Source organism: Pholcus phalangioides, unplaced genomic scaffold (assembly GCF_987345545.1).
Source record: "Pholcus phalangioides strain wild (caught in Gottingen) unplaced genomic scaffold, Ppha-v1.0 ptg000013l_1, whole genome shotgun sequence".
NCBI classification, from domain to species: domain Eukaryota; kingdom Metazoa; phylum Arthropoda; class Arachnida; order Araneae; family Pholcidae; genus Pholcus; species Pholcus phalangioides.
Genome location: NW_028301606.1, coordinates 12,650,084 through 12,672,994, shown reverse-complemented (window position 1 = coordinate 12,672,994; position 22,911 = coordinate 12,650,084). Strand labels below are relative to the sequence as shown.

Here is a 22,911-nt window from a genome sequence, read left to right as displayed (position 1 = left end):
TCGATCCCAGGCATTCTTGCATTCCGGGTAAGCACGCTACCATCTACACCTCTTGAGATACGACCCTGCCTTCCTTATTTCACGCACTGTCAAGTGAGGTGATGAAGTAGATGCATCAGTAGCCTTTCTTAACTTATCCCTAGCAAATTGTCCCTAGGTGAGACGATATCGATAGACGGATTTTTTGATAGAAGGAGAAACAGGTATTTTCTTGATTTTATGCCGAGGTGAACCAATACCTTCTAGATCAGTGTTTCTTAACCGCTGGGCCGCGGCCTGATACCGGGCCCTGATACGAGTCCCACCGGGTCCCCCGTGAGTGATTTACCTTTCCTTTTCCCCCATTTACTTTCCGTAATTACTTCATGTGTATGACCGGGCTTTCCGCCCGGATGTCACTGGATTTTTCCACCGTGGCCCACGTCTGCTGAGACAGACCATCTTATATCCCCTAGTGGGACAGAGCGGGTTGGTCTGGTGGGCTTTCCGCGCACAAAAATAAATGAAACCGGGCCGCAGGCTTTCAAAGGTTGAGAACCACAGTTCTAGATAGCTTAGTATCTAGGAGGTATTGGGTGAACTCGGAAAGAGAAAAGTCATCTGGCGGAGATCAGATGACTTTTAGAGGCTACTAATGCCTCTACTTCAGCTCCTCACACCACAGTGCGTGAAATAGGGGGGGGGGTGTCTCCAGTGGTGTAGATGGTAGCGTGCTTGCCCGGAATGCAAGAGGGCCTTTGTTCGAGTCCCGGTGGAGACCAAATGATTTTTCTTTCTGAGTTGTTCACCTAGCCATAAAATATATCTTTCCTTCATATGTTGGGCTGAGGGAAGAAAAGCCGTCTATTTCTATCTAAACAATGCTTTCCCCCTTCTTTTGTATGCTGTTCTTTCCAAACTTCCCTGCGATTTTTAAATTCAAATATCTCTGCGAATATTGTGCTTAGAAACGTGGAAGTTTTTTTTGTTGACATCAAGAGAGACAGGGCAACCACTTTCTAATTGGGTTTTTGGGAACAAGGTGTTCAAATGAAAAGTTATTTCTTTATTTCAGTAACTATCAGAGTTCTACACGTTAATTGGATAATTTTTCCAACTGGAAGTATGCCTGTAGGATCAACGGTTCACCGGTGAAATGCGACGAGGGGAATTAAGTAATGACCCTGTGTAAACAGTGACGGTTTTTTTAAAGACATAAAAATAATTTTGATATTCTTCACGGAAATAAAATATCAAAATTTACAAGGAATATTAGAAACACATTACGTATAAAACTCGTAAATAATCCATGTCCATTATGTTTCGAAACTTGTTTATAATTATGTGAGTTGTATACGTGTCACAAAATCCAATTTCAGGAAGTCCAAACAAATGTAGATATGCAAATAGAAGAAAACGGAAATGATAAAAAGTTATCTGAAGTGCCGGAAACGCATACCCGGAAGATGATCCATTTCACCTGCCGGTTGAAAGACCGAGTCCGTCAATGGATAAAATCCAATAAGAAATACTTGTGCTTTTCTTTCAAAGTAAGTTTTTTTTTTTCAATATTTCAAATACTCGTACACACATACATTCAGACAAAAGCGCAAAAAACACAGTGAACATAAAAAAGAAATGTAGACGAAAAACAATAGAGAAAAAAAACCAAATTTTTCGACTTGTATGGATCGTATGATACGTATGCAATCCTTCCATCAGGTCTAGATGAGACAGGTTGTTGCAATGCACCAGCGCTGGTTACTATGATATTTTAGTTGGTATTATAATATTCCGCTCGTTAATCTTATCTGAGTAATATTCAGGCGGAAAAAATTCCCGGAAAAATAACCGAAATGAAAAACGGTTTTCAGGTCACGGGGAATTTTTTTGACAGGAAAAAAAAAAAAAAAAAAACCAGCCGATAGGTAGCGCTTACGTATACAAGTAAAAGAAAAGATTGGCAAATAACGAGCAGAATGCCTCTGAATCGTATATTACAGCAGTACGTGTTCCACATGACCACCACCACAGGGAATCATACATAATGTGTTGTATAATGTGTGATAATGTGTTATTCATTCCCTGTAGTGGTGGTGGTGGTGGTCACGTGGAACACATACTGCTGTAATAAACGATTCGGAGGCATCCTATTCGTTATTTGCATATCTTTTCTTTGACTTATGTATGTGACGCCACTTATAGGCTGTTTTTTGAGTGTTTTCTTCCGTATCTTAAAAAAATTCTCGTGACTTAGCGATGCTAACCCTGCAAACCGTTTTCTATTTCGGTTATTTTTCCGGTTCTTATTCATTTTTAGTTTCTACGGACTTTTTGCCCACCCTGTATGTATGTGTGTATATACATATATAATTCAAAATTTTTTTTTAACAGTAAATAAATCCAAGAAAGTATTTTTCTGGAAATGAATACTGTAGCAGTAAATTTTTCTCCCTTAATCCCAATGATTTCCATCAAATCTTATTATATGGAATCTTTCTTTTGCTGATGAAAACATTTCAAAGTATGTGTAAAAGATGTCCCATAAATTCGTAATTAGTTTAAAAATTCATAAGAGTTGGAGAAAAATATATTTGAATGCGGTTCGCGAAAAAGTTAATTGCACGGAGAGGGATTTTTGTTTTTATTTGGTACGTAATAAAAATTTAGTTCAAATTTTTGTCGTTAGAGAGTGTTGCCCGAAAACAAACCACTGGAAATATGCGAAACAGAGTTCTGTAGAATGTAGGGTGTACGATTAACAGCTCATTTCTGAATTTTCCTATTACTTAAGCGTACATGAGGTTTTCACTGTGATGCTGACATTGGTAGACCAGACATTATTGGTGACGTTGTTTTACCTCACCTGCTAATCACCGGCTGAAGCTTTACTAATGCTTCGGACACAGAAGAGATTGAAAAACGTTTTAAGTCCGATCCTCTATGATTAGTGCTATCTATCGACAAAAAATTACAATAATTTTTTTTTCTTTACGAAAAAAAAGTATCTCTTTTGTGAGAATAACTTTCTCACAAACCGCATTGTACAAACCAATTCCTTCAATTTTTACGAATTTTTAAATTCTTTACGAATTTATGAGTAAAGTTCCCCTCTTCTTCTTATCGGTCGTAGGTCCTCGGCTGTACCTCCACTACGATTCCAGGGCGAAATAACTGGATTCTAGACTCCCAAAAGGAAGAAAACAACACTTTATTTAATTTATTATCCAACACCTCCACGAAACCGTCCTGTCTCTTCGGTACAAACTTTTACACTCCTCTTTTTTTCGAATGTCTCAACTCGTTCTCGTTTCTCTCTCTCGCGACTCCTGTTTCTCCTCGGCCTTTTTTCCAACCTCTTTTCTCCTGAACCTTACACGTCCCATCATCGAAAAGCACATCCATCATTTTTAAATGATGATGATGCTTCAAGAGCGTAACTCGGTTTCTCACTGCTACTGTGACAGGGCGTCGGCGTTATCTTGCGTATCACCCTTTCGGGTCCCCCAGGCCAACGCATGACGCTATCCGGTAGGCGAGTGTTGTACCGTGCAGTAGCAGCTACTTTGGCGGCGGCCATACCACCCTTGAATGGCATGTGGCGCTACTTGTCTTGTACAATTTTTATATTTTTATTATATTTTTTATGCCACTTACTAGCTAGGCATTATCTGGTGTGTTCTTGTATTGGAGTTCAGTCTGGCTCCAACTGTCGACCGAACATGTCCTAAAAGTCTCTCTCTCTTCTATTAAATAACTAAAAAAAGAAAGGAGTCATGATTGTATGTTTCCGAAATAACAACCAGACACATCCACCAGCACTAGCATCTCCACAGAATTGGTGACCCACGTAAAGCAGATGTTTGACAGCCACGAACTCGAAAGCAGACGAAAACAAGTACTCTTTCTCGCTTCGTAATATGTTACTTGCTGCCTTTCTTCTTTTTTTCCCTGTGTGTGGTGCGTTTGCTGACTGATTGAGGGGGCATCTCCTCAGTTCTCTTCCTGGATTGTGCTGCACTTTTTTTTGGATATGCCGAACGCTACCGAAGAAACAGGTATGTCTTCTGAATTAGAACTTTCGCGTGTTTCTTTTCGCGCGCCTTCGATTTGGAAATCCGATGTCGATCTTTGGTTTCTTCAGATTGAATCGAACTTTAAAATTGCCGGAATTACTGATCCTAAAACGCAATTTCACTGTGTTGTGACAGCTCTCGATGTTGAAGTGTTATCATATGTTAGCGATTTGATCAGAGCTCCTGTTACAGACGATTCTTACAACCAGTTAAAAACACGCATTTGTCAACAGTTTTCACTGTCGGAAACTTCCCGCTTACGAGTTCTACTCCAAGAGCTCACTCTTGGGGATAAGCGACCTTCTCAGTTGTTGCATGAGATGCATACATTAGCTGGCAAGAAAATTTCAGATGAAGTGCTTAAAACCCTTTGGTCACAACGTTTGCCTATCCATACACAGCAGATACTTTCTGTTAGTAAGGATACATTGCCGGATTTAGCAGAAATGGCAGATAAAATTACCGAAGTCACTGGGCACACACCGACTATTTCTGAGGTCAGCCGTAATGAAACCATCAGCTTGCAATCACTTCAAAGTCAAATTTCGACTTTGACCGTTGCTGTTAACCGCTTATCCCGCTATAGAGAGAAAAATTTTAACAAAAAGGGAAGAGTTCGTTCAAATTCTCGGTCTAGAGAGAGGTCTAGTGGTGATGGTACACCCAAACGTAAACCTTATTGTTGGTACCATTTCAAATTCGGTCGAAAAGCATCAAAATGCATTAAACCCTGTGATTGGTCGGAAAACTAACTGGCCCATCTGTTTTGGCGACAGCAGGTGATGGCCGGCGTTTAGTTCGCCTTTTTGTTCATGATCGAAAATCCGGTACTGGTTTTTTAGTGGACACAGGCGCTAGCATTTCGGTTTTCCCACGAGATACACAGGTACATAAAGCAGCAGATACAAACTTTTCGCTATACGCAGCTAATGATACTAAAATTTCTACGTATGGTTGCAAATCTTTATCAGTGGATTTAGGGTTACGCAGACTATTTAGATGGTCCTTCGTTATAGCTGATGTTAATCGCCCGATATTAGGTGCTGATTTCTTAGAACATTATGGTCTATTAGTTGACGTAAAAAAGTCTCGTTTGATTGACAGTTTGACTTCACTTTCAATCAAATGTAGCAATGCCAGTTGCCCTACATTAGGCTTAAAGACCATTAGTGGAGATTCGCCCTACTTGAAAATTTTATCTAAATTTCCTAATCTAACGAATCCTTCTATGCTTGGGGCTACTTCTAAAAAACACTGCGTTACACATTGCATTACTACTAAAGGTTCTCCTGTCTTTACCAAAGCCCGCAGACTTTCTCCAGAGAAACTTGCTATTGCAAAGCGTGAAGTTCAAACGCTAATGGATCAGGGCATACTGAGACCTTCAAAAAGTCCATGGGCAAGCCCGATACACATTGTTCCTAAACGTAATGGAGAATACCGTTTATGTGGGGATTACAGAAAACTTAATTCTATAACGTGTCCAGACAGATATCCTATACCACATGTACATGATTTCAGTTACGGTCTGCAGGGAAAAAACATTTTTTCTAAATTAGACTTGGTTAAGGCTTATCATCAGATACCTTTAGATCCCGAGTCTGTTGAAAAAACTGCCATTATTACCCCATTCGGACTTTATGAGTACTTATATATGTGTTTTGGATTGTCTAATGCGGCACAATCATTTCAACGGTTCATAGATATTGTCTTAAGAGACTTGAACTGTTATGCATATTTAGATGACGTACTAGTTGCATCAGCAACAGAAGAAGAACATCTTAAAGATCTAGAATTGGTTTCTGAACGTTTAAACAGTTTTGGTATAATTCTTAATCCTGATAAATGCATATTTGGAAAATTTGAGATAGAGTTCTTGGGATTTTTGGTTAACAGCAACGGCATTTCTCCTTTGCCAGAAAAAGTCGACATTCTTCGTAATTATCCGCAACCAAAAACGGTTGATGAACTTCGAAGATTTCTAGCAATTCTCAACTTTTACCACCGTTTCTTAAAAAACGCAGCATCTGACCAGGCTCCCTTACACGATTTGTGCAAAGGAAAGAAGAAAAAAGATAAATCTCTCATCGCCTGGTCGGGGGAAACTATTGCTGCTTTCGAAACGTGTAAACATGCTATTACCAATGCAACGCTTTTGGCTCATCCTAAACATGATGCTCATCTTTCGTTGACCGTCGACGCATCAGATTTCGCTCTCGGAGCTGTTTTACAACAAACTTCCGATGGTGTCGTTGAACCACTCTCATTTTTTTCTCGAAAGTTAACGACAACTGAAAAGAACTATAGTACTTATGATCGCGAGTTGCTTGCGGTTTATAGTTCTATTAAACATTTCAGACACATGTTAGAAGGCAGACCATTTACGATCTACAGTGATCATAGGCCTCTAACTTATGTTTTTCACAAAGTTAATGATAACAGCTCTCCCAGACAACGACGTCATTTAGAGTATATATCACAATTTTCTACGGACATTCGTTACATTCAGGGTGAGCGAAATGTTGTAGCGGATGCTTTTTCCAGATTATCCGAAATTAATTTACCTGACTCGATTGATTACGCAGCTATTGCTACTTCACAGAGTACAGACGCTGAATTAACAGCCCTCCGACAACCAGGTGGGGTGCTCGATATAAAACCTATCAAATTCGGTCCTCAGGGTACAGAACTTTTTTGTGATTTATCCACTGGAGTTATCCGTCCCTACGTACCAGAAAAACACCGATATCACGTGTTTACGGTCCTTCATAACCTCGCCCATCCAGGCGTTAAATCAACTGTAGACCTTATTCGTCAACGATTTGTGTGGAGTTCAATACGCAAGGATGTCACACGATGGACCAGGGCGTGCATCGAGTGCCAACGTTCAAAAGTGCATCGTCACACTCGATCTTCCATCGGTGCATACCCTTTGCCTCAATGCAGATTCTCACACATTAACATCGACATTGTTGGTCCTCTTCCTCCTTCTCGGGGTTTCACCTACTGCCTTACCTGTGTGGATCGATACACCAGGTGGGTAGAGGCTTTCCCGATGGAAAACCAAAAAGCAGAAACTGTCGCAGAGACATTCTACTCTGGCTGGATTAGCAGATTCGGAGTTCCGGAATCGGTTACCACCGATCAAGGGAGACAATTCGAAAGTGATTTGTTTCGCGCATTCGTTCGTTTTCTTGGAACTCAGAAAACACGCACGACAGCGTATCATCCGTCCTCCAATGGCATCGTTGAAAGATTCCACCGGCAGCTCAAAGGCGCCATACGCTGCCATGCCACGGAACGTTGGACTGAAGTGTTACCTACTATACTTCTGTCCATCCGAGCCAGCATCAAACCGGACATCAACACTTCTGCTGCTGAGATGGTTTACGGATCACCATTGCGCCTACCTGGTGAATTCTTCCGTAGTTCCGACCCTCAGCCAACACAGCCGGAATTTCTACGTGCTCTACGAGATCACATAAACACTTTACGTCCGATCCAAACTTCAAGGCATGGGACTCACAACGTTTTCGTTCATAAAGAACTTGCTGTTTCTTCCCATGTGTTCGTGCGGCTGGACACCGTACGAAAGCCCCTTCAACAACCATATTTGGGGCCATATGAAGTGATTGAACGATCTCCAAAAGTATATACAGTGAACATGAAAGGCAAACTAGCGAAAATCTCAATAGACAGATTGAAACCAGCATTTTTGCTTGATTGCACTTTTAATGAGCAATCACCGTTCACTGAACCGAAACAGCCTTATGTAACTCGATCAGGGCGTACGGTTCGTATAAGAATTCCTTAACATTATTCTTATTTGCATATTTTTTGAAAATAATAATATTATTGTTTTTTTTTTTTTTTTTTGCAACATTTTTTGAAAATTGGTATTATGTTTTGCAAAAAATTTTCATTTTTCAATGTTCTTATATGTATATTATATATGTCTATTATCTATTCTAGTAATCGTTTTTGCATATACATACATTTACTAATTTTTGATCATTTGTAATTTATTTTTTTTCCTCGACTATTAATTTGTGCATAAGGTATTTTCGTATTACGTATTTTTTGAATTTTTCGATTAAAAATTTTTTTTTGCACATGTCAATGCCATATTAGTTGCCGTAACGATATTGTCAAATCGTCGCAACTATACTGTCATATCGTCGTAACTATATTATCATATTTTGTACATTGTGCCATATGCCGTCCTTCAGACTCGTGGGGGAGTACTGTGGCGCTACTTGTCTTGTACAATTTTTATATTTTTATTATATTTTTTATGCCACTTACTAGCTAGGCATTATCTGGTGTGTTCTTGTATTGGAGTTCAGTCTGGCTCCAACTGTCGACCGAACATGTCCTAAAAGTCTCTCTCTCTTCTATTAAATAACTAAAAAAAGAAAGGAGTCATGATTGTATGTTTCCGAAATAACAACCAGACACATCCACCAGCACTAGCATCTCCACAGGCAAATAACGGTTGTTCATCCAAGAGTTTATGGGGTGGTGGTCACCACCGGCACAAGAGAAGGATGACCTTTCCCTGCCCTGATTCCTGGGTACGCCGTTGTTGACGATTGAAGATTTAGCCGGTTGGCTTCTGGTTTTCTCGGTCTTCGACTGCCGGTTCGTAGCTCTGTTGATTCCTTTGGCAAATGGACACGAAAACAATCGCCAGTCCGATTGCTTGGACGTTTCCTGCCTAGCCGGGAACTGGTTCGTTGCCGATCTCCTCCTGTTGACAGCATGACCATCGTCGTATCGTTTCGAGTTCATCTCCTTGAGCTGCGAGGCCTTGCCCTCGGATGCGGACGCGTCCCGATTGGTCTTGCACTTGACGAGGGCGAGCGTCTTCTTCACCATGTTCCCGTTGACGTAGGGACAGCGCCTCGTACAGACATATGGTATCTTGGATCCTCGATTGACGACTGCCACGTCGACGACTTCTCCGTGTTCTGATATAAACTGCGACACTGACTCGGGTGTCATTCCCTCGGACGGCATGTTGCAGACCGGGGTCATTTTAGCGCATCTGGTCTCGCAAGCCGGTACGGGCACAATACAGCGCACTTTAGTGCCTCCTCCGTTGACTTTAATTTGTTCGAGTTCCTGAGACAGTACCGGACGACCCTCCAGTCCTTGGTCAGAGTCTTGACCTTCCTGAAAGATGAGACCAACCTCAGGCTGATGTAGCCCTCCTTGTTTCTCTGGATTTGTTTCAGCAGAAAGTTGTTCTTCATGATGTTGAAGTTGGTGAAGTATCTCTCGACTTGGGATATGATCCTCTCTTCAAGTTCTTCGTTAGGTATGCAAAAAATCGTTGTTATTGCCGTTGTTGGCCTTCTGTTTGCCATCGGCAGATGAAGTACACACACCGTCCCTACGGCTCGGCTCATTGATCGGACTTGGAACTGGTACATTTTCCAAGAGTGCGTCGTATGCCGTCGGACATATTAACATTTCATTTATCAAGCGACTCGACACTGCGCAAGTAATTGGCACGTATCCGTGTTTGCCGTCGCTGATCTTCATCATACATATTTTGAGAGGGGCTATCTCACTTTCGCCAAATGCGGACTTGATCCTTATTCTCCCCTCGCCTTCACTGTCGTCGATCTCAACCAAATCAGATCTAACGACTGAGATCTGGGTCCCAGAATCAACTACGTCTCTTATTGTCTTCTGACCACATTTCAAACTCACGGTCTGCGGTGTGTCAATGTCCGCACCAACACCAGCTGCCGGCACCGTGATATGTGCTGTTAGAACTGTGGTTTCTTCAATCGTGTCCCCCTCTTCTGTCTGGACAGAGTTCACCTGGGCCCGACTCAATGGCTCCTGCTGGCCTCTTGCAGAACAAAACCTTGCTATATGGCCTTCTGCTCCACACGCATAACAAGTGACTGCAGCTCTCTCTCTGGAATTCGAACCCATCGTCACCTTAGGTGGGCAGGACTCACCCTGAAGCCTCTGGTTTCCGTTGGCTTTCCATCTCGGATTTTGATGAACCGGTCTTGGGGTTCTCGTCCTGTCACTAGGAAAGGGTGTCTTCAGAGTCCTCTTCACATCATCGAATCTATCTAGTTTCTCCGATAGCTCACTTGGTGACACCATATCACTCCATTCGTCCAGATAGTGTTCCTTAAAATCTGCTGGAACGCGTTTTTTCATTTGATCGCTGATGATTAAATCTCTTAGTTGCTCAAACGTCGTGACCCCCAAAGCCTCCGTCCATCCATCAAAATAGGTACACAGTTCGTGGTAGAAATCTCTCCAGGTGCCCTCTTGATTCTTGTGGCGCGAAGAAAACATCTGTCTGAACTTCTCTGGGGTGAGTTTGAATCTCCGCAATAACAATTCCTTAACTTGATTATAGTCCTGTACTTGCTCTTCCGGCTCGCGGGCAATTAACTGGTTCATCTCGTAGGGAAGAAGTCCCAAGAGCTCAGCTAACCAATCTTCCCGTGCCAGGGCCGCGCGACGAGCTTGCCGCTCGAACAGCACCAGGTACAGACTTATGTCTTCTTCCATTCTGAACTTCTGCATCATGTTCTGGAAATCCCGGCTGGGGGTTCTGCCGCGCCCAGCTTGATTATTCTCCTCTCTTCTGACTCCTGTCTCGATCCTCAGTCTTTCGAGTTCATGTTCCATCTCCTTTTCTCTACGCCGCGCCTCTCCTCCATCTCTTCTCTTTCTTTCCTATTGCCTATGATCGTTTTCAGCATCTCTCTGCACGTCGCTTCGTTGTACAGTTCACTTTCCTGTATGGTACTCACTAGTTGCATTAAGTTGAACTCCGGTCGGAATTCTAACCCCAAGTTGGCGGCCATGGTCTCCAGATCCTCCTTGTTCCCCTTTGCCAAATACGCCATCTTTATTTATCGTCTCGATACCGCCGTACAACACTTGCTCCTTTTTGCCTGGGCAGGATTGCCCCTCTCAGCACCGGTTGTCGGGTTGACTTCACGAAAAAAAAAAACAGCGTGGGTGCTCGACGCTGCTACTATCCTTCTATACGAACCGGGTGGTTCCACCGTCGCTAGGACACTCTTCTTCGAATTCAGCTCGCAATCTTGAGTCGTTGAAGCTACGACCTCATCCTGTCGACTGCGCCAGTAAAGTTCCCCTCTTCTTCTTATCGGTCGTAGGTCCTCGGCTGTACCTCCACTACGATTCCAGGGCGAAATAACTGGATTCTAGACTCCCAAAAGGAAGAAAACAACACTTTATTTAATTTATTATCCAACACCTCCACGAAACCGTCCTGTCTCTTCGGTACAAACTTTTACACTCCTCTCTTTTTCGAATGTCTCAACTCGTTCTCGTTTCTCTCTCTCGCGACTCCTGTTTCTCCTCGGCCTTTTTTCCAACCTCTTTTCTCCTGAACCTTACATTATGGGACACCCTGTGTATATATAGTCAAATTCGGCGTAAAACGTTATTTATTATTACCGTCAATTAAGGTGAGAATTGCTAAAATTACACGCATCTTGCTGTGCTACCAATACCCTTTAACATAGAGCCACTTCATTTTGTGTCACTGTACAGAAACTCCTACTCACCCCAAATTAAAACGAACTATTAATTTCTGAAAATTCGCTATGATCTTAATTTGAATTATGAAATTTAAGAAATACGCTCATTTTCTCTCACAGCAGCAATAGCTCGAGCACCACACACGTTGTTAACATCACCGGCAACGGAGGAAACACAGCTGTTCTAGAAGTGATACCAACATAACAAAAACTGAGCGAAATCTCTTATTTTTGCTAAATTTTTTTCTACATAAAGTTTATAAAATAAAATTTCAAACATGCTTATCATGTATAAATAGGTTGGTATACGTTTGAGCAAACTCGGTCCTCAGAGAAATGACGACAAGATTTTTTCGGAATATTTCTGAGCAAAAAATTGTGATTTTCTCCTCGTCTGACAATTCTTAGGCCAGGATTACACTATAAAAGTTTGATAAAACAAAAATTCTACCCATAAGATTATCGGTTACATTGTAGAAAATACAACCGACGATCTTATTGGTAGCATTTTCCAAGTTTTATAAAAGGACTTTTATCAAACGTTTATAGTGTAATCCCGGCCTTACCCTAGTTTGACGGTAACCAAACTTTATATTTGACCTCTCTTCGTAATGACATAGCTCAAGTCGTCTCTCCCATACCCATTCTACAATTTGCAGATGATATAAAGCTATTCTCAACGACGGACAACACAATGGGCCTCGAGACTGCCTGCTTTCGTCTCTTACCAGTGTAAGTGCATCTGCCTACTGGGTTGTGTGATAAATAAATAAATAGTATATTGACGAATAATTCGGGTGAAATGCTAAAAAAAAAACCGTTGTAGCATTTTGAAAATACTCTACAATACATTCTAAATATAGAGGGATTTATCGTAGCTAAACTATACCATTGTATCGAGAGGAGTTTAACATTAGGCATTGCGCAATTCCAAATATGATTTGAAAAAATATCGTTGTAGAGAGGATTATCGTTGTATCACGTGCCGTTGTAGTGAAGTTTCACTATATATAGACGATTCGACTTGAAAAGCTGATATTCATCAGTTTTAGCTTAAAAATGTTAAATATCAACATGAGATGAAAATATTTTTCGTTTCTTTTCTTACCTCAGAAAAGCCTGCTTTTACGGGGTTTGCTTCTTTTATTAATTCTGAGCACCTGAAACAGCATTCATAGCGGCTTGGCTGCCTGAAGCCTATAAATGCAGCTGCACAAATAACCGCCGTGGAAAAATCTTGATAAATCGTGCATGGAAATCGATGACGAATGCACATTCGTACATTTACAATTTTTATGAATTGTATCGGAAATATTTCGAATTTGGATCTGAGCAATGAATAATTATTATATTTCTAATCTTGGTTTTTATCACTTCGTATCTAATTACTATTTAAATAATTATTTCACATTCAATTTCGTATCTCTTTTCTTGTTATGTGGAGCTAGTTGCTGTTGCTGGTTCTGTACAACGTGTATCTGGGATTTGCGACGAGGCTGACGTGGAACGAAACGCCATCATGGTGCGAAGGTGTCAAGCTGCTGGTCCTGATTACATCTGTGGTGTACGTGTACCTGTTCTCTAAGTATTTCTTCAGTCCATTCGTATTGGCTCCGTTAGGGCGAGTAACGAAGCCTCTAATCGCCAGAATAGCGCAATTCAAGCACAGCAGCAAGTAAGAATATATTTGCAGATACGGTTTTATTAAGGTAATAAAATTTTAATGCTACACTATGTCGTAATCATAGCTTTTTATGAGCTCGACCAGGTGACACCGGTCGATCCAATAGCGTCGTCCGATTTCTTCATTTTCGATGCGTAAAATATAGTTGACGCCACTTATTAGAATCATGGATAACGCTATCGTTCGGGTATTAGTGTCATTTTTGCAAAGAACGGAACGAACCAATATCACAACAAAGGGATAAATTTGTTTATAGCTATCGGGACTTCGGATAGTGTTATTACTTCTTTTTCCGTCGAAAGCTTTTTAGTGTATTCTGAAGCTAAAGTTATACCTACCTTGTTATCTTATCCCGTAAGTTTTTGTTCTACCAATACTTGTTTTCCAAACGTCCCGTGGAAAAATGTTCCTTATCAAACTTAGTTTTGAGGAAAGAGCATTTTAGTGAAAAGCATTAGCATGTGTAATGCCTGCCAGCAGTTTATATTAAAGTATTTTAAAAATATTTTATAGTACAGGTAGAACAAAAACGTTAACATAGTTAGGCGCAAAAAATTTTATACTATTTAAAAATTGAAAAATTAGGAAATGTGATTTTTTTGGGAAATTTTGCTTGTACCAACCTCCTTAAATTTAAAATCAGGTAGTAATTATATGAATTGAACGAATTTTTCCCAGATCGGTAGGAAATACCCACGGACTGGCACCGGCCCTCCGAACAGCGGTTGAGAGACACTGCTTTAGAAGTTAATTTTTTCGCTTAAAAGAGGTAGCTACATACACAAACAATATTTTTATGCAAAAAAAAATTGTAAGCGTATATTCAGAAGTTTTGTTAATGCATATTCAATTTTATTTTGCCAGAATCATTTGGTCAGCCATATGGATAGCAGTAGTCATATTTTTGATCGTCGACAGCCAAAGAAACCTCAGGAGGCTTACATCAGCAGCTGGACTGCTTATTTTCCTCTTCTTCGGATACATATTCTCAGTGGCACCATCAAAAGTCAGTAGAGCACCTAAAACATATGAAGTTTGTCCCATATATTCGTAAATACTTTAAAAATTCATAAAAATTGAAAAAAAAATAAATTGGCATATTTGAATGTGGATTACAAAAAGTAATTCTCACGAAGGGGGAATTTTTTTTGGTACAGAAAAAAATTAGTTGAAAATTTTGTCGGCAGTAGGCACTGCATGCCAGTCCTGCAGGAATGATTTGATATTGACCTTATCTACAATCATTTCTGAATCCGAAACGTTTGTAAAGCTTCCGTTCATTTTGTCATCCAACGATAACGTAAAAAAAAGAATGGAAACCTCTTGCAAGCGCCAGTAGCAGGAAAATCCAGAATTAAATTGTAATCGTAATACAGTCGAATCCCGTTTTAACGAATACCGTTATAGAGAAAAAAATCTCGTTTTAATGGACACTTTTTTAACCCCCAGATAAGTTTACATAGGAACAATACAAAGACCTGGAATTCCTGAAAACAAAATTTTGTTTTAACAATGGGATTTCTCCGGTCTCTTGGAGTTCGTTATAACGGGATTCGATTGTACTGCATTTTATAGGACTCTGATTTGCATATGTTCAGTGATTTGCTTTCACGGAGTGTCATCTATCCGATAAAAACGTTACCTAAATTTCCTTTCAGTACTAAAAAAAATCCCCCCCCCCCCTTCGTGAGAATAACTTCAACCGCATTCAAATACAATAAATCTTAAACTATTTATGAATTTATGGGACACCCCCTGTACAGTACTTGAGCTATTTATTTTATTATTGTAATTGATTGTCTGGAGTTTTATAAGAATAATAATCATCACCATCAGAATAGTCAAACTCGGTTATAACGACATCGCAGATTTCGCGAAATTTTGTTACAGCCAAGATTGACGTTTTCTAGGCATTTTTTGGATTAGAAAATTCTATCAGGTGCAATCAAGTACTCGGAATAAAACTGTTATCCTATTTTGATTAGGGTGATCACACATTTGATCGAGCAAAATATGGGAATCATGAGATCATTGCTAAGATTCTCTGGTTAAAAATGTAGCCAATTTTCGATAACACATTGCCAATTATTCCATATAAATTACTTTTGGTGAGAAATGTTAAATATTAGGACTGTGAAAAAATAGATGAAAATACGTTGACTATACACATTTGCATCATGGCAGCCAAAGAAAGCTTTCTGTTACAATTTCATGCTTGTGTGTGTAAAAACATTTGCATCATCGTCGATGAAAAAACCAGAAAACAAAAATGGTATTTTTTCTATATGCATGTAGTTGAAAGTAATACAGTCGAATCCCGTTATAACGAGTTCCAAAAGACCGTAGAAATCACTTCGTTATAACGAAATTTCGTGGTAAAAGAATTCTAGTTTATTTAAAAATGTCCCTACGTAAACTTCTCTGAGGGATTAGAAAAGTGTTCGTTAGAACGAGAATTTCGCTATAACGGTATTCATCTGTACATGAATATCCAGTCAAAAGTTTTACATGCACCAGGCAACATATTTGCTCAATCCTGTATAACCGATTCAACTGTATAGATCTACTGATTATAAATTATGTATTCAGTGCGACGATTCTCATTGCGATAATTTAATTTTTTTTTGCGCATTTTACCAGATTGTGTGGAGACACGTTCATTGGGGGATTTTGACACAGTTTATGTTAGGGTTGGCAATCCTCAGGTGGAACGCAGGCCGAGACGTATTCCACTGCCTTGGCAATAAAGTAGGATCTTTCTTGGAATTTGCGGATGCAGGTTCCAGTTTTGTTTTCGGTTACCTCGTCACCGGCCAGCTGAAGGATATCCCCTCACAAGACGCCATCTTTGCATTCAAAGTAAGCGCAACGCTCTCTTTCTTTTTGTTTGTGCGTTAAGACTTCTTTGAAATAGTATTAGTACCAAATTGCAACTTATAGAGGTACGTGACACATTTAGGACATTATACGGTACACCAATACTTGTGCAAATAAAACTTTTCATAAATTTACATAGATACCTTTTTATATAGTACTGCAATCTGTGAGAACTGTTTTCTTTTATGATACTGTGTTTTTTCTTCATGTTTTTAAAAACGCGATTTTTATAATTATCACCTATTGTTTTAGGTACTGATGGTGATAGTGTTCTTCAGTTCGATAGTCTCGGTGCTGTATTACTTAGGAGTGATGCAAATGATTGTGCAGAAAGTAGGATGGCTTCTTCAAGTCACGGTCGGTACGACGGCGTGTGAATCGATGAACGCAGCGGGTAACATCTTCCTTGGAATGGTTATTGATTTCCTGAGACGTAATAAATAAATTAATCAATTGACGGAGTCTTTTTGGACAATTAAAATAATTGCCAATCAATGAAACATTTTTCAGTACACAACGACATTAACATTCCGTACTAATTTGTTCAATAGTTTATGTACAGGGGTTGGTTCTTTTAATGATGGTAACTATATTTACAAGTGTCACATAATATGGAATACCATACATGATTCTACATTAAATTTCACAGGCATTTCATGTTAGTCACTGGGATTCCGGAAGAGCGCGTTGACAGTGATGCGAAAGCCGTACAGTGAGAGAGAGGTATAATGTAGGGGTTCTCAAACCTTTGCCACTCACGGCTCCCTTGCTCTACTAATTTTTCATTAACGGCTCTCCGGAATAGTCTCGAAAAGAACTACTTCATAGCTCTAGATAGGAACACATCTATTTTGACAGCTCACCGTATCACCCCCTAGGAGCCACGACACTCATTTTGAGAGACACTGGTCTAATGTCTAAAGAATATCTGCAACTGTTCTAGAGTGAATATCGTGAAATGGTTCATTTAAATCTCAGATCCACACACAAGTGGTGTGTGGCTTCATACACACACACACCACTTGTGTGTGTGTGTATCAAGCTCTCTTGATACTGTTTTGTATAGTATCGCAGTTATCCTGCAAGCTTGTCGGAGTCTTTGGTGACACTATATGACTTCTTAAATAATCGATTTCTATCCAGTTCTACTCTGCATCTGATTTGAAAACGTCGTGATTATGTTAGACCACGTGCACACAATGGTCTTTGTTCCTGCCGCAAGTGCCCATACTCACGTAATAAAAGGAAAACTCATTTACTTTGAGGCATGGATAGATATGTAAAACACATGGTGCAAACGATATTGTCTGGCTCTGCTTCGTGACGTTTTTTCAGCAACGTTGCCACTATTGAAAAAACAACCCTTGCACATTCCCATTTCAATTTGATCGCATTGAGCTGATTTCTTTTTTTTAAAACTTCGAAGATTAGAGGAAACATTACCGAAAAGAAAAAAAAAGTTATAGTAGAGGTACAAGAGTATTAAAATAGAAAATTTGGAATTTTTAATTTCAGACCGAAAGTCCATTGCTTATCCGACCATATTTGCCACAAATGACGAAATCAGAACTGCACGCAGTTTTGACTGGAGGATTCGCAACTATAGCTGGTTCGGTGATGGCTGCGTACATCAATTTCGGTGTAAGTAAAAAATTTCTTGCTGGAATTAATGATATGGGAAAGATTACTAATATTAGTTACGTATTTGTATAGAGATATGCCACTTTCCACTATCCATACAAAGTATAGACAACTGGATAAAATGTACAGATAATTATTTTCAGAAGAAAAATTTACAGGCTTTCGTGGGGAATCTATACCTTGTCAATAATGGAAAGTGACATCATCTTTATACATTTCACCATCTGGTGGCTAATGTCGTTCAGGAACTATTAGCTGAGTCAGGCCACGCTATCATCACTTCACCGTACATGCACCACGTATAAACATTCCTCTACGGAATTTCTAACGAATCGGTTGCATGCCGGAAAGTTTTGGGTGTGTAAACGTGGTTTTATGTTGACATAGTTAGGCTAGTATCGTGTGATACTGGTGCTGTTATTTGTTTTCCATTTTGCTAAGTGAAATGGAAAATGTCAGAATTTTCAGGATATGTAAGTCTCGTGTTGAAAGTCTGCCTGTTTTCTGAGGAGGGAGAGTCAGGTCAGACTATTCATACATTGCACTGTCCCGTTAAGAGTATATGTGCTACTAGGAAAAAGTTTATCAGTGCTTCTGTAGTGAATTGGTTAGCTCACTCAGCGGGATTGCAAAGGGACAGTGATTGAACAGTGATTGACAGTGACAAAAGGACAGATTCACCACAGAGGCCAAATTTTTCTTTCAAAAATCATTACGACTACATTGAATTCAATTGACTATATCTCTTATTGGTTATTTTATTTACTGTCTTAGGCTGCTGTCATGACCGGCGTTCAATTAAGTACATATACAGCTTCAGAGCTGTAAGGATCTTCCAATTTCTCAGTCCTGGTCCGAAAAATTTACTTCTTGACGTTTCGCCTACATCTGTGTCGAACATCTTCGGACGTTTAGTAACGCGCAGGTCTCTGCGACAAGCGAGAACGACGGCTGCATACGACGCATGGCCTCATAGCTCGGAAGCTGCACATAATTCATTGAACGCTGCCCACCAAATATCTTAAGACAATAAATCAAATAACCAATATAACAACAAGTATGTAATGACATTTATTACTGCTAACTGCAGGCAAGAAAACTCCCAGAGAAATCTCGCGTTACATTTTACTGCATGGATATTCCTTCATATTTATTGCGAATTCGCGAACCGAAACAATTCCGCATCGAGATAACAAGCATTTACTATATTTCATGATCTAGTGCAGCTGTTACTGAATGCTCGACTTGACTACGTTACCCCCCATGTGATGGATTTTCGTCGCCTTATGGTTAGTAGCCTTGCTCGGTTAATCTTCTAGGAGAAGAGACGATCCGGCTTAACAAAGACGGAGGAGGAGGAGGTTACGAGAAAATCGTTCGACTACCCACTCCTTACATTCGAGCACGTTATTGGAAGGAAACAGGATTGCTATACAAACCATTATCGTACGTAATACCCATTCCGCAAGCTACACATCATCTTAAGCAGGCATAAATTTCAACGTACCCACATATTTTAACCACGGTATCTTGGACGCGGCCCGTTAATCTGTCTTGTTGTCTTTAGAGCCATAGAGTTGGTGACTTCATCGAGACAGAGAGAAATCGGGGTTAACGTTGTAATAAGGCGTTTGGGCTATTGTTCATTCCATTGTGTCTCCGAGTCACTTCGCTGCTCACAACGCGGGTATTGAATTAAGCAGGGGGTAGTAAATTGAAATATGCATTTCAACTACCGTTGAATGAATGAATATAATTTTTTCTTATAATGCTATGAATATTACGGTATATGGGCCAATCAAATTGATGATTATATTATCGAAAAATTACTTTGCATATATACAAATTTGAAATCTCAGACCACAACAGGCAAAATTACCAACAAGATGGCTGGAAAAAATACATATACATAAAAATAAAATTAGAAACCCCCCCCCCCCACCCCCAATAAAAATATGGTTGTCGTAGTGTAAATACAGCTTCCCAATAATAATAGTAAGTTAGAAAAAGAAATTAAACAACTGAAAAATCTGCCCATAGGAATATGGGTGTCATTCACATTTAAATATGGATAGTTTCTCGATTACACCAATTGATCTTATCGCATTTTCTCTTGAAAGTGGGGAATTCACGACATCAGAAGCTAAGCTATTCCATGAATTCACAACCCTGTTGGAGGAAAACTCCCTGCGACAAAACAACCTGGAATTATCCCTAACTAATCGAAATGCGTGTCCCCGAGTCAAAGCATTTGAAAGAGGCGTAACAATATTTCATGATCCATCATATATCGGTTCCCTTGAAAATCTTAAATACTTCAATCTCCACGACTGCTACGTTATTCCAAAAGAAAAAGAACATATTCAATGAAACAAGTCTCTCTTCATAGCTAAAGCCTTGCATATACTTGTATAAGGTGCTTTGTGGACACAAGTGCTCTAGCGGCTAGACACCCCTTTCAATCAAGTCTATATCCTTCTGAAGATAGGGTCTCAAAACCGAACGGCGTACTTTAGAACAAGGCGAACCAACCCCCGGAAAAGTGGAAGGACGGCTCTAAAGAGAACACGAAGAGACCTTTTCAAGGACTAAACCGAAGATTCTATTTGCTTTCTTTGGTCACCGTGAAATAATGTTCAGATAACCTCAGCCGCTCGTCAATAAGAATTCCTGAATCGGTGAGCCTAGTTGCATCCAGAATAGTTTTACCAATTAGCTCGTGAGTTAAACGTGGGTTGTTCGAGCCAAAATGAGCGATCATGCATTTATCAACGCCGAAGATCATGCTCCATTCATTTGTCCATGCTGCAATCTTATTTAAGTTGGTCTGGAGCAACTCTCCCCTTCCCCCGATTTGGCTTTTATATTCTTTTTGATTACAATTATAGAAAGCGTGAAGCGATAATATGTTACGAGTTTTGATAATGATGTTCTATCACACACAAATAACAACTGTTTACAAAAGTTTCGTAGCAAACTCGATAATTTAATTTATATATATTATTGCTTGTAAATTATGAACTACTATCATTTTTTTAATGTCTCTATATATATAGCCCTGCTATAGCAACCCCTTATATTTTAACCATTTAAGTGCCAATGACGAGATATCTCGTCTCCATAAAAGCCTCTTATTTTAGCATTGACAAGCCGGATATTTTGTAAAGTTGATTTCTCAATGGAAAACACTTTTCTCTACACCCCTTATCGGAAGTTAGGGGCGAGGGGGGGGGGGAGGATTTCTAATTGCCGCTTAAAGATTAAATCATCAACGTCACCCCCTTCAAGGGGATCGCGACAAACACTTTGGGAACCACTGTATCAAGGTGCTGGAAGTGAAGAAAGAAAAATCTTCTTTCTTATCTTAAGGGCGGAAAAATAGTATTCGCCTCAGGTGGTAGAATTTCTAGGACCGACCCTGGCCAAGAGTTATTTATCAGCAATGTTTGTCAACTTCCCGACAACACTGGCAACATGCTCGGTGAAAATCGGAGATGTCACATTTATTGTCTAAATTTCCCGTATTTTTTTCCATCAAATATGGTCACCGAATCATAATTAATTAAAAACTTCATGCGTAGTGTTTTATATTGTACCCGATTATATTTCTTAGGCCGGGATTACACTATAAAAGTATTATAAAAGTTGTTTCATGAAACTCGAAAAAAAAAAAAAAAACCAATAAGCTAGATTTGTTCGAATGTAACCGATACAAAGGTTTTTAACAGCTGGTTGATGCGAGATATATTTTTGGAAAGAGAGAGAATTCAACTGCCCCTGCGGGAAATCAAACCCACGTCCTTTCACTTTTGGGGTAAACGCACTAGACTAAAGAGGCAACGAATATCTCAATCTTTGGAGCTCGTGTGCACTGAACGGGACCGTGCATGGACGATCGGACACAGTTCAGGCCAAAGCTCACAATTGCTGACGATGGCACCAGATGGCGAATCATCTGAGGATAATGTCACTCTCCACTATCCATTGTTAAAAACCATTGTATGGATAGCGGAGAGTGACGTCATCCTCGGATGTAACCGATACGCTTATTGGTTACATCTTTCAAGTTTCATAAAAGAATTTTTTATAACTTTTATAGTATAATCCCAGTCTTACAGTTGAAAGGTCTTCAAAATATCCTCTTTAAACATCTGAAATTGTAACAACGCCTTGGTTGTCAGACACATCGGACCCTCAAACTTTCGGTAAATCTTCGGTGACGACGTTATAACCGAATTTGACTGTATTATGCTTCCAAATGTGATTACTGTATTTATATTCCCAGATAAGTCCAAGCCATTTACTATCGGCATCAGTCATGTCCGCACCAGCCGCCTTAGCGTATTCCAAAATGCTCTATCCGGAAACCGAAGAGAGCACTACAAAAGCGGAGGACATAAAAATCGAAAAACCGTAAGTTTCTATCATAAAAACAATTATTTTTCGTCCTTTTTTTTTTGGATAACTTTGAGCATAAATCGAGACTCACACACTATTATCTCCAACCGCAGGAACGAAAGGAACGTCCTAGAAGCCGCTAGCAACGGTGCGTCGACGTCCATCGGTCTCATCACGAACATCATAGCGAACCTCGTCGCAGCCGTATCCATCATAGCACTACTGGACGGTTTACTATCCTGGTTCGGCTCTTTGGTTCATTTTGAATTCATTACATTTGATGTAATTTTTTTATCTTTCCTCTGAATAATGAAATTCTTAGAAAAAAAAAAAAAAACCACATCTCTTAGGGAGCACGAATTACATACCCACTGTCGTCGAATAAATTAATTTGAAACGAAATGAATAAATAAAATGCTAATTTGCAAACAAGAAACATACGAAGGACTATTTAGTGAAATGCAAATTAATGCGATATTCTAATCGAAAAACTACACTGTAATTTGTAAGAAAACAGATGCAGAGAGAAAATTGTTTTTTCCCCCCCGTCTCTTTGTTTGTCTCTCTTAGATCGAAGATTAGAATTCCGGATGATAAATAGGCTTTTAACGGAATCTTGACTATTTAATAAGTCTCGGAATTAATAGTTTATGGCAGGTATTTTTCGATTTTGAGTCTAATTAGTGCACCTGAACTGAGACTCGCG

General features: G+C 39.8%; 1 protein-coding gene across 2 annotated transcripts in view; it reads left to right on the top strand.

The window, feature by feature from the left end:
* LOC149078613 (solute carrier family 28 member 3-like) overlaps positions 1–22,911 on the top strand; it is a 50,568-nt gene that overhangs the window by 19,597 nt on the left and 8,060 nt on the right. For both annotated transcript variants that reach the window (XM_089240743.1, XM_089240744.1), the window contains exons 3-10: positions 1,359–1,529; positions 13,054–13,280; positions 14,154–14,295; positions 15,930–16,148; positions 16,419–16,580; positions 17,682–17,807; positions 22,093–22,220; positions 22,319–22,487. In XM_089240743.1, coding sequence (XP_089096869.1) covers positions 1,359–1,529; positions 13,054–13,280; positions 14,154–14,295; positions 15,930–16,148; positions 16,419–16,580; positions 17,682–17,807; positions 22,093–22,220; positions 22,319–22,487 — 1,344 coding nt within the window. The remainder of the gene's footprint in view (positions 1–1,358; positions 1,530–13,053; positions 13,281–14,153; positions 14,296–15,929; positions 16,149–16,418; positions 16,581–17,681; positions 17,808–22,092; positions 22,221–22,318; positions 22,488–22,911) is intronic.